This window comes from Megalobrama amblycephala, linkage group LG1 (assembly GCF_018812025.1).
Source record: "Megalobrama amblycephala isolate DHTTF-2021 linkage group LG1, ASM1881202v1, whole genome shotgun sequence".
NCBI lineage: Eukaryota > Metazoa > Chordata > Actinopteri > Cypriniformes > Xenocyprididae > Megalobrama > Megalobrama amblycephala.
In genome coordinates this window covers 63,426,221-63,439,305 of record NC_063044.1, presented here as the reverse complement: position 1 = coordinate 63,439,305, position 13,085 = coordinate 63,426,221, and the positions used below count along the sequence as shown (strand labels likewise).

At 38.1% G+C, this 13,085-nt stretch overlaps 1 protein-coding gene across 1 annotated transcript; it reads left to right on the top strand.

The window, feature by feature from the left end:
* The first annotated feature begins 1,570 nt into the window (after positions 1-1,570).
* On the top strand, positions 1,571-11,122 carry LOC125279068 (proline-rich transmembrane protein 2). Its single transcript, XM_048208559.1, is given in 6 exon segments — positions 1,571-1,856; positions 4,284-4,468; positions 4,471-4,632; positions 5,393-5,688; positions 5,903-6,035; positions 7,247-11,122. Coding segments are annotated over 5 exon segments (708 nt in total). The 5' UTR covers positions 1,571-1,856; positions 4,284-4,368; the 3' UTR covers positions 7,264-11,122.
* The last annotated feature ends 1,963 nt before the right edge of the window (positions 11,123-13,085 follow it).

Genomic DNA, 13,085 nt, shown 5'->3' with positions numbered 1-13,085 from the left:
TTATTTTAGATCTTAGCCATCGTTATGCCTGCATTTGGCGATGTGCGTTGCGAGCGAGTCATTGAATCATTCATTTAAACTCAACCTACTCAAATTTGATAGCAACCGTTCGCGACCATGCGAAGACTATCCGTGGACCCACTGTCCGTGAATCTTATCTGTTTTATATATACATTTATTGTAAACCCTTTATAAAAATAAATGTATAAAGATCCACGGACAGTCTCTAAAAGCAGTGACTATGCATCATAATCGCTGTCTCAAATTTAACAAAGCAGATCTGCCCTTTTCCTTTCTTGTCAACTAATGTGTATGACTTTGCGAAAATTGTACTGATGTAATGATGCAACTTAAAGGATTAGTTCACTTTCAAATTAAATTTTCCTGATAATTTACTCACCCCCATGTCATCCAAGATGTTCATGTCCTTCTTTCTTCAGTTGAAAAGAAATGAAGGTTTTTGATGAAAACATTCCAGGATTATTCTCCTTATAGTGGACTTCAATGGCCTCCAAACGGTCGAAGGTCAAAATTACAGTTTCAGTGCAGCTTCAAAGCGTTCTTCGTGATCCCAGAAGAGGAATAAGGGTCTTATCTAGAGAAACCATCGCTCATTTTCTTAAAAAAATTAAAAATGATATATGTTTTTACCATAAATTCTCATCTTCTTCTTCTCTATTTGAATTCCAGCAGTGAAGACACTGCTAAGTGTATTATTGCCCTCCACAGGTCAAAGTTTGAATTAATTGTTATATACTTGCACAAGCATATTGTATATGACATTTTAGTTCAAAATTTGACCTGTGGAGGGCAGTAATATGCTTAGCAGTGTCTACACTGCTGGAATTCTAATAGAGAAGAAGGGGAGACCTAAGTTGCGTCCCAAATGACGCACTATACACTATGCACTTATACACTATGTACTTGTGCACTATCCACTCATCCATGTAGTGCGTGAATTATATAAGGTTATTTTGTCATTGAACAACGGAGTCCGATCCTCCCTTCCCCTCCACTAAAGCTGCGACAGTTGAGTGCATGAAGTGTCCAACATTACACACTTAGTTTTTTCCGTTAATTTAGTGCATCATCCGGGTTTTTAAAGTGCACTTTTTCTTTTTGGAGTTTTCTGTGTGAACGCACTACTCGCACTATTTATACTTAAAAACGTCATAGAATAGTGCACAAGTACGCAAATTGGGACGCACCTCTAGTTCAAGATGAGCATTTATGGTTAAAATGTATACAATTTTTATTTTTATTTTTTGCTAGATAAGACCCTTAGTCATCATCCGGGATCATGTAGAACGCATTGAAGCTGCACTGAAACTGTAATTTTGTCCTTCAACCATTTGGGGTCTATTGAAGTCCACTATATGGAAACATTTTTCATCAAAAACATTTCTTAATTTCTTTTCGACTGAAGAAAGAAAGATATGAACATCTTGGATGACATGGGGGTGAGTAAATGATCAGGAAATTTTAATTTGAAAGTAAACTAATCCTTTAAGAATCAAGCGAATGAATCATTTTATTCAATCGAAGAGATTCGAGTCACAGGGATGAATCAAAATCCACACCACTATCCAGAGCTTTCTCTACAAGTAAAAACGCGCACACACAGAGTCGAGCACGCGCACACAGGTTCGTGCAGTGAGACAGAACAGAGTCAAACGCAGTGGATCGTGTTCAGACTGATCACCCCACGTTTTAATGCTGAAACGCAGTAGCTGCATCACATTTTAAAATCTTAATTCTGTAGCACTACCTGAACTTTCATATGCCTACTGTTTATTTAAATTAAAAATGAAAAGGATTGGATAATGATTTTTGCAGTCATTTTGCACTAGATTAAGGTGAGTTTACTTTCGATCTGCATGCTGCTGTTGTGTATTACTGGCATTTTGATTCGAGCATCAGTGCATCAGTCGTTGTCGGGTCCTGTGGGTGTGTCACTTTTCTTACTGCTGTGTTCTCTTTGAATGTGTGTGCCTGCACGGGTCGCTATATGTGCTCTGTGACCATTATTCTCACTGAATTATGATATAGACATTTGGCATTCGTGCAGAAGACGCGTGGCTGCGTGTCCCGTGTGTTTTCATCTCTACACAGGTACCTCTTTCAATTTCAAAGAGTGAGACAGATGACAGGGAAAGGGGAAGCTCATTAATGTGGGATTGATTGATTATTCAATTGATTTTAGTGTTATGTTAAACGCCGCATGGTGCACAAGTCAGTTGTAGTGTTCATTTAATATGTATTTGCCTGTCATTAATCATAAAATGTTTACAGATATGGGTGTGTCATTTGATGCTCTTTGTTTTCTCACAGCGTTTGATGCTCGTGTGGACTTTAAAGTACAGAATGTTCTCAATGTAATTAATATTCGGCTTTATTTCTATCTGAATATGATGAAGTTTTTTGTTGGTTTTATTTTAGATTTGGTGTTTTTCTGGGATCTTGGGTGTGTCAGAGTGCTAGGTTTTGAAGAACATACATCTGTCACAAAAATCTGTCATCTGTCAGATCTGTATATGATGAGGTGGATGAGGATAGCACGCGAATAAAGCTGTTTGTGGTGGCTTTATGTTTCAGATTCTGCTGAGGGAGATTAATTGTAGACAGGTAAACAGGTGCAGACTGAGACAGAAAAACCAGCCCCTTTGGTTACAGCTGACTTGAATAAAGGAAGCCATACCCTGGTAAAATTATCGGGTAAAGAATAGTGAATTTGATTACATATTATTATTTTCAAATGCTTTTAGCAACTTAATATAGGTTTTATGTTGGTGAGATATTAAATGTTGTGTTAAACGGTCCTGTTCCGGCTTAATATGCAACAAATCATCCATTTGATTTCATCAAAAAATGTAGCCACTGTGGCTCAGTAGCACAATCAAAACATTGCTCTGTATGTTTCATATAACAAAGTATTCGCATTGGTTCAAATTCTGAGTTTGGGGTAGTGCTTGGGAAAGTGGTTTGAATACAGACAGTGTAGAAATTACAAACTTCCCCTTTAAGCAGGTAGACAGGTGTACAAGTTATTAAGAAGAAGAAAAAAAACTCTAGTAAGCACTAGTAAAAAGGGTAGTTCCAGTAATTAACATGTGTAAAGTGCATCCATTTAGTATAGTTTCCAGAATGTAACATGTTCAGTGTCACATGATCCTTCAGAAATCATTCTAATGTGATGAAAAATGTTGAAAACATTTGTGCGGCTTAATATTTTTGTGGAAATGTCTTAAAAGGGTAGTTCACCCAAAAATGAAAATTCTGTCATTAATTACTCACCCTCGTGTCGTTTTACACCTGTAAGACCTTTGTTGATTATCGGAACACAAATTAAGATATTTTAGTTGAAATCCGATGACTCAGTGAGGCCTCCATAGCCAGCAATGACATTTCCTCTCTCGAGATCCATAAAGGTACTAAAAACATATTTAAATCAGTTCATGTGAGTACAGTGGTTCACGTGTCAAACTGCCAACGGCTGAAATCACATGACTTTGGTGCTCCGAACTGCGGGTTCGATACGCTGATTAATTTATGCTCCTAATCTTCCTGAAGCAGTGTTTTGAAATCGGCCATCACTAAATAAGTCTTTTTTTTTTTTTTTTGGGGGGGGGAAACCAAAAATATTCTCGTTGCTTTATAATATTAATATTGAACCACTGTACTCACATAAATTTATGGATCTTGAGAGAGGAAGTGTCATTGCTCCCTATGGAGGCCTCACGGAGCCATCGGATTTCAACTAAAATATCTTAATTTGTGTTCTGAAGATGAACGTTTTATGGGTGTGGAACGACATGAGGGTGAGTAATTAATGACAGAATTTTAATTTTTGGGTGAATGACCCCCAGTCTTTTCAATGGTAGTGTATATTATTGGCTTCATAATATAAGTGACATGTGAATAGGCATTATTCATTCATTCATTTTATTTATATAGCACAAATAAACACAAAAAGAGTTGACCGCTGTGCTTTACAAAGTAAAAATATAGGATACAAGAGAGAGAGAAAGATAAACCATACATACATAGTGAGATATTAAAAAATAATTAAGATTAGTTAAATGCCTGGGCAAGAAGATAAAACTTTAAATAAACTCATGTACAGGATCTCAAAGATAAGCGGAGGCCATTTCATAGTCTAGGTCCGACAACTGCGAAAGCACGGGCCCCTCTCGACTTCAACCGTGTTTGAGGCTGAGACAGATTATATAAATTATATAATTTATATGATGCCTTATATGTTTTTATTTATTTTTACCCAACAGTTCTCAACAATTCAGAATCCCAAAGTGTATACGGACATAAAAGCTTGATTTTGCCGCACACAAAGTTGTCATAAACACCTTGGGAATGGATTTGAATGCTGACGCCAGCATTCCCACCGCTGCCCCTGGTGCAGTGGAGGAAGAACAGCAACAGCAACAATCTGAGCAAGAAACCAGTCAGCAACCAGCACAGAGTCGGACCTCACCGCCAACTCCTCTCAGCCAATACAAAACGAGCAGCAAGATCCACCCCCCGCCACAACACCTACTCCTGCTGTAGACCCCGCACCCTCTCAGGATGCCCCACCCAAAGATCACCTGACAGTCATTGACGAGAAGATGGAAATGAGTAAAAAACTATTTCATTAAAAATTATTTATAGTCTTGCATTTTGCATTGTGTTTGTTTATTAAATAGATTGTTTTTAAAATGCAAATTCATTAAATTTAAAATTATTTGATTATGCTTTAAGGTAAGAAATCCGAACCTGCTCATATCCAATGTTTTTTAAAGACCCATGGCTGAGTTTTGTGGGTTTTAGTCCATGCCTGCTAACTGTGAGGCCATCTATATGCTAGTGTACACTTACAAGTTTACAATACTAACATTTAGTAAATTCACACACATTTAAAATGTGCATTTTTGTTTATTGATGACATAATCTGATAGCATTTACACATTTTAGTCCAGTAAAAGACTTTCTAAAATGAGAATTTCCTCCCCTAATACCACTTGCATGGTCTTAAGGGGGTCTTCAATGATCACCTTAGTCCCACTGTGATGCACAAGCTGTCCCTTCTGTCCTTGTGAGAAAAATGATCTCTCTCAATTTCCTTGAGTGTTATTCTTAGACCAGAAGTCAGACTGACATAAAATGATTTAGAGCCTCACTCTACTTTCACTCCCTTTTCTTCTCAGGTTTTGTACCCTCCCCCACTGTCTTTTCTTGTCTGTTTTTCTCAACAAGTAGATGAGTCAGATGCAGCTACCCTCTGCCAATACAAACTGAGATGTTGGTGCATTTAGAAACAAACAGTGGAATCACTTGAATGCAGGCGTATGTATCCGCCCATTGTCTCACATGTTTCTTTCTCTTGCCATCACACCAGGTAATGGTGTTTGCCCGGCTCCTATCGACAGCTGTCCGACCGCTTCTTCTCCTCCTCGTCAGCAGCATGTCAAACCCAACCACACACATGCGAACGGGCGTGCCAGGCTGAGCAGCCGCTCCGGGTCACTGAGTCTTGCGGGGTCACCTCGACCATCGCTCACTCGACAGCCCAGCGCAGCCACTGACGCTGGAGGAGACGGATCCAAACCCAATGATTATCTCATATGGGCTATTCTGGCCTGCCTCTGCCCTGTCTGGCCCATCAACATCGTCGGCTTGACCTTCTCAGTGATGGTGTGTGTGCTTGTGTGTGTTTGTGGGGAGGGATGTCTGAATATAGTTTCTGTCGAGTAAGGAGGGATTGTGATTTAACTTCAAGAATGTTGGAGAGTGAACTGAAAACATCTCTTACTGGCCAAGAACCTGTATTTTGCATAATTCTTTCTTATGATAATGGAAGTCTATGGAATTCTCCTCCTATTCATTCAACCTCTCTTTCCACTCTCAGTCTCGTAACAGTCTGCAGCAGGGCAACGTGGATGGCGCACGCCGTCTTGGCCGGAATGCAAAGGTCCTGTCCATCGTGTCATTGGTGGGTGGGATTGTCATCATTATTGTTACTATCGTCATCAACTGGGGTGGTGAGTATCCTTCCCATGAGGCCAGTGCATGTGAAATTGAATGCAAGCCTAGAGCTGACTTTGTGATTTGGGTCAATGAAGCTTCAGATTGAAGCTTTTGCTCAGGGTCAGGATTTGAGTTACCGTAGATCTGATTACAGGTAAATTTGAGACCATTTCACAGTCCAGATTAAAAATAAAGTTTCTGAAAAAGTAAAAGTAGTGATTTTCACAGATATTATATTTTGAAGGTTAACAGTTTAGATTAAGATGTAATTTCTTGTCATTTCAGGAGCTGAAATATGACATATACTAATGTTCAAAAGTTTTGGGTTGGTAAGATTTTTTAATGTTTTGAAAGAAGTCTTATGCTTATTAAGGCTGCATTTATTTTATTTAAAAAAAAACAGTAATATTGTGAAATATTATCACAATTTAAAATAACTGTTTTCTATTTGAATATATTTTAAAATGTAATTTATTCCTGTGATTGTAAAGCTGAATTTTCAGCATCATTACTCCAGTCTTCAGTGTCACATGATCCTTCAGAAATCAATCTAATATGATGATTTGCTGCTAAAGAATCATTTAATCAATGTTGAAAACAGGAAAGCCTGATACATGTTTTCAGGATTCTTTGATGAATAGAAAGTTCAAAAGAATAGCATTTATAGCATTTGAAATAGAAATCTTTTGTAATATTATAAATGTCAGTTTTGATCAGTTTAATGCTTTCTTCCTGAATAAAAAAAAAAAATATATAAAATATATATATATATATATATATATATATATATATATATATATATTTTTTTTTTTTTTTTTTTTTTCTTCTTAAAAAACTGACCCCAAACTTTTGAACTGTAGTCTATATACAATATCTTTGTATCCTGGTCTACAGTACAACTAAATATACTTATGATTATGCTTTAATTAAAAAAAAAATACAATGCTAAAGAACAGAAACGTCACAAGCTGGCTTTGTTGTAACAGTCTAAAATTATTTAAAAATATAATGGATAATTCATTGCAATAAATTCCTAATATTAGTATGAAGTTTGTTGTGTCTCCTCTTGCATCTGTTGTAGACTCGAAGTTTAGGAGTTTGAGCAACTTTTTTATATTTGAATTCTTTTCTATCGAGTTGTCTGTATTTGTATAATCATCTTTGAAGGTGTTTTGATTGAATTCACTCAGCTTCACTCTTTGAACACGTCTTCTTTTTCTTTCAGTAATACTTAAGACCTGACGGCCATCACGACACTCAGGATGAAGTAAAATTCATGACTAAACTTCATGCCCAACCACCAGTACATGATGACCATTTTCTTCTTCCATGTGTCATTCATTTTCTACATCTGAATGCTCCTGAATGCTTTTTCACTTGTTTTATACTCTGTCTGAAGACTCTAAAGCTGGATGTTACCTTCATCTTCTGTCGTGCCAGAACTATCAGAAACAACATGGACGCTCAGCAGGATCACGAGTGAAGTGGCAAGGCGTGCATGTTTGTTTTTTTATTTTCAACAAACGACTCATTTGATGATGTCAGTGAGGAGACCACAAAGATGATTTCATTTCATTCGTCACGCACCCCTTGAGGATGTGAGGGAGGAAAAGAGTGAAAGGGAATTGCTGGAGAGGATTCATTATTTAGATTAGAGGTCCCCCTGTTTTCTCAGAAGAGTGAATCCATAAAGAAAAGCTCAGAGTAAAATGTAATCGATTGTAAAGCAGCAGATGCCTTCTGTATTGGTATCAACAGATGAGTCCGATTACCTTAAGAGCTGCTGTTGACACACGTTTGTCTAGGTTTTCTTATTTCCTGTGAAGGAAAGATGAGAACTTGAGGAGGGCAGGAGAGCAGTTTCCCAGCAATTAAACATGTGTGCTTCATTTTTTAATCAGACACGATGATTGTCTCAAAGGAAAGGAATGAAACGATATGGAAGAACGCCATAGGAGCCTCTCTATTAAGATGCAGGTTGATGCACATAAACAAAAAATGATGTATCAGAGAGAAAGAAGGAGAGGTGAAGAGAAAATGGGAGGGATTGAGACCAAGCTGCAGTCTTTTGTTTCCCACAGATGGAAGGATGGAGAAAGAAGAGAGGAGGGGGCGGTGGCTTCAGATGAAAAGATACCCCAGAGATGGGGAGATGTAGGGAATGCAGTAGTGTTGCGAGGGATCTGAGCTGCCTCCGATTGGCTGCTTGCGTGTGTGTGTGTGCGAATGAGGAAGCCAATATCATAATGCTTGCCAACATGCCCTCCCCTCTTCCTTACAGCTATGCTCTGCCAGATCCTTCAAGGCAAACAGAAAGCAAACCATTTATTTATTATTGTGTTTTAGCAGTATGAGGCAAAACGATGATGCTCATGTTTTTATACCGTAATGTTTACAGTAGAATCAGACTCTTTCGGCACATTCAGCAGGAACGCTAGGACGTTTTGACTATGATGAATCGTTTTACACAGCTAAAACTGCTTGTTTGGTGGAATGATTTGTTTTGCTCAACAGAATGATACCTGAATCATTCCTAGCTAGGCCACACCGACTGTGCCAAAATGCAGACGCTGCCAAGACTCCAGCTTAGATGGGCATGTGGGAAATAAGAGCATGAAGGCATGTTTAAGAAGGCATATATGTAGGGATGCACCGATATTAAAATCGTAGTCTATACCAATAATCTCTTGTGTTATGGCCGATAGCTGGTATAAGGCTAATTTTCAAAATCTATACTATTTTGTCTATTTAATTAAATTAAGAATAAAACACTAAAAACTACGTTTAGGTAAAAAAAAAAATTAATTGAGAATTTCTCAAGATTACATTCACAATGTTATTGAATTATTCCTTTTTTAAATTTTAACTTTAAGTTAATCTAAATGTAAAAATAGAGGAAATTAGCGTGCATATTTAAATATCCAATATCGGGCAAAAAATGTCCAATATTGACTGACTAATAAATACAACAACTGATAAATTTCATTTCAAATCAGAGGAAATGAGCATGCACAATTAAATATTCAATATCAAAAAAATCCAATATTGACTGACTGATAAATTTAAATACTACCAAACGATAACTGATATAATACCTAAATATAGCTGCAAGCAGCAATTATCAGGGTTCAGGCACTTAAAGGCCTTAAAGCAAATACGTAAAAAAGTAGCAAGCCTGTTAACCATCTTGATCATAGATGGAAAAGACCATTTACAGCAAATACAGGCAATATACCATTGGAAACATATAGTTTCTAAAGCTTTTTAACAGTTATCGAGGTTGAGCCAAAGACCTAGGACTAGTTCGCCAAAGTTGATTTTTGAAGTAATCTCCAAAATTTAACAAATGATTCGGTGGACAGTGGTGGTCCTAGAGGCAAAGTTGGTCAGAATGAGGAGTTCTACCATGTGGTACAAATGTCGTGGGCTAAACGCAAAGGCGCCCACGCCTGGTTTGGTTCCGATCAGGCTAAAAACCTAGGACTAGTTAGAAAAAGAAAAATCCAAAATACCCGAAAATTTTACAGAGGCATGCATTTTGTTCGTCTTGAGCCAAGGATTCCAATGACATAAGACACTTGAGCCTAGGAGGTTTAGAAGTTATAAGCGATTTCATACTTTTCACCAGTGTAGCGCTCCCATCAGGCCGATCAGGGAGAGTCTTGGTGACATTGTAGGCGGTATGAGTACCACCAACCCTCAAAGTTTCAAGTCTCTACAACTTACGGTTTGGTCTGCCTGATAACTTTTAGAGGAGAACGCGGATCCTTTGAAAATGTAACAATTACAATAGGTTTCAACAGTATGCTCTTGAACCCCTAATTATTGTGCGTCCCTACATATATGGAGTTCTTTCACAGATAAAATCACAAATCCCTCATCTTCATGGCTTCAGGTCTCTTGCGTGCGATTCTGTTCCATTGATGTTTACAGCTTTTTGACAGAGATGGGGCACGTGTTAACTCTCTGAAATCAAGTATTGTTATTTTTTTACAAGGCAAAACCTATGCTGATTAGCACTTTGTAAATGATCTGCATCTAACGAGAATAATTTACTATCACAACAAGCAGTATGATGTCGATAAAGGATACTGACTCGGTTTGGGTAGGGAGAGGCCTCTATTTTCGGGGCTCGCATTGAGCTACGCTTGCGTGAACAGAAGGGGCTACTACATTTTTTGATTCATTTCCGTTTGAGGCCACTTCACATCCGCACCACTCAAATAGGAATGACCGTAGCATGCACATGATTTGATCCAACTGCGTGCAGTCAGTGAATGCCAGCTTGACTTATGTTCTCTTGAATTGTTCTGCTCAGCTATTTATATTTAACCTGCTTACAATTCATGCTTGTATATATGTGTGTATATATGCGTCTGTACATATTTGTACCGCTTCCAATTCCATCTGGTAATCTGAATCTCATTGATGGACAAGAACAGTGTGCGTAATGCAACTCTTGACTGTTAACACTGCAGTGCTTTCACAAATTTTCACACTCTTGAGTATTTTTATTAGTAAGTATTTTGAAATCAGCCCTCTCAGCGTACTACAATAAGTCCGCGGCCATTTGTTTTGTATGCCGTTTGTGCTTTGCTGAAACTTTGACTTTATGAGCATGTTTACACATTGATTACAGATCATCTATGCTGCATAATATAATTCTGAAAGAAATGTTTCAAAAACACCAGCTGAGTCAAATTCTCTGGGTTACAAGTTCTACCTGCCGTTCTATTGTTTTGTAATTAAAAATAAATCCGTATTTGTGTTTATTAAACATTCCCTTACAAATTCAACAGCATTTTGGTGAAAGCACCCGTGCTAGTCAAGATTCCTCTGTGACATGAATTGATTTGAGAGGCATTATGATAACTCTTGTTGCTAATATAATCTTGATTTTGTGCAGATTTGCCTGTGCATGCCTTAATGAATTGCTTTGGAACAATAATATGTGATGTACACTGTATCTGAACCGAAGCGTTTGATAGATCTTGCAGTATTGATCCTTATTCTACTCTGTATACTGGAACTGATTATGCATCAATGAGTCCAGTGAATAAACTGTCCCTCATTATGCCACTCCTCTGTCTTTATAAACACATTTGAGACTCAGTGTGCCTTCTGTTGGATCACACACTCTTTCCCTCTCCACTGTTTCTTTGCACCCTCTATACTGCATATATGTCTCCAGGACGTTACAGTTTCCAGGGCAACGGTTGGTAGGCGAGGAGGACAGTGAGGGACTGGGGTGCAGCAGGATATAGGGAGAAAGAGAGTGTGCGCTCGGTCTTCACTGGTGTGTTTAAAAATCTATCTCATTTGAATTTTATAGCAGCATGCATTATTAAAAGGCTCTAGAGGAGTGGAGACGATGTGTGTGAGCGAGTCAGGTTAATGGGAGCTGTGGAGACAGACTGGTTTAAAGTTGAGGCTTTGAAATAGAGACAGTGAAAAAGGTTTATTTTTGTGCATCAGACAGTAAGAGGAGGGGCCGATCGAATACACGCTTTCTGAAAAGAAGAAATGGCACAGACACTAAATATGCATAGCCTAAGGACATTTTAGCCAACATGCTTGCATATGTAATGATGTTTCACGAGTTCACACTTACAAATAAGTCAGGTAAATTAATTGGTAAACGTATTTGGCGTGCTGTCCGGGGAGAGGGCTCCGAGCTCGGTAATCGGCCCGAACACAGAGTACCCCCCCCCCCCTCCTTTTAGATTATATGAAGTAATCCAGAGAGTGTGAGGAGACGGGGTGGTGGAGGGATTCTGGAAACTGTCGAGGATCCTTGGGTGAGTTTGACTGTGATTATATACAGGCCTGAACTCATGCCGATTGGGTAGATATGTTGATTACAGATTGTTGACAGCTGGTTGAGATGACGTAATGATTAAGATGTTGTAATGATTGGGTATCTTATTTGACTTGTTCCTCCTGAACTACGTTTATAAAACATCATTTTGTGTAACATAGTGAGCATAACAAGAAAATCAGGTAATTGTCACAAAAGCACCAAGACAAGAAGGTAAAATCCATGTGCAGCTTTAATTGGGCAATCCAAGAACATAATCCAGGCAGGCAAGGGTCAGAGTCCACAGAACAGTCCACGATAATAAAGAAAACAAACACAAAAGCCTAGTGACAGTAAATGAAACCTCAATAACAAAAGCAGAAACAAACAGGGTATAAATAGACAGACACTAATCAAACACAAAACAGCTGGGTGCAATCAGGATAATGAGTCCGGGAAGTGTGTTATGGGAAATGAAGTTCACAAGTGGGGTGAGGAACAGTCCGGGTTGGAGTGCCCTCTAGTGGCTACCTAGGGCACTCCAACTGGTGCTCATGACAGTAATATGTTGAAAAGTGAATCATAATGCAGTCAGACAGATGGGAGGGTGGGCCAGGGGCAGCAAAAAAAAAAAAAAAGAAGAGAGACAGGTTTCTGCAACAATTACAGCTGAAACATTATTATTTTTGAAGATTAGAGTTTAAGCTATAGAGACAGAATTAAATCAGAAGGTGGTTCAAGGGAAATACACTAGACTGATAACTCATTTTCAGAATAATGAAAAGAAGTGAAAAGAATATAGGAAAGTTGGATGGATGAAGTGGCAGTAAGGTAACTTTATTTAAAGGTATGGTAGGCAATTTTTTATAAACACTTTTTGTTAAACTGGTTGAAACTCTCTTCATATCCTGATAGCAATCAATAATAGAAGTTGTCTAAATATTAAAACATGTACATATATCTTCTGTGAAAGTCGCAGGACCAAAAAAGTTTGTCCGATCATTGCATTCAGTCTGATTAGGGCTGCACGATTTATCGCACGAATCCGAAAAATAACATTAGAATTGCACTTAAACGCGATTCTTGGTGCGATTATGAAATCGCAAAGGCTGCGATTATTTTTTTACACACATCTTGTCAAGTGAAGTATGGCTCCAAATGCTAATCCATCGGAAAGCACTGCGAGTTTGAGTCACTTATAATGTACAATTGAAAAAGCAACACGCGTCAAACATCTTTCCAGACATGAGAAGCATTTATTAACATC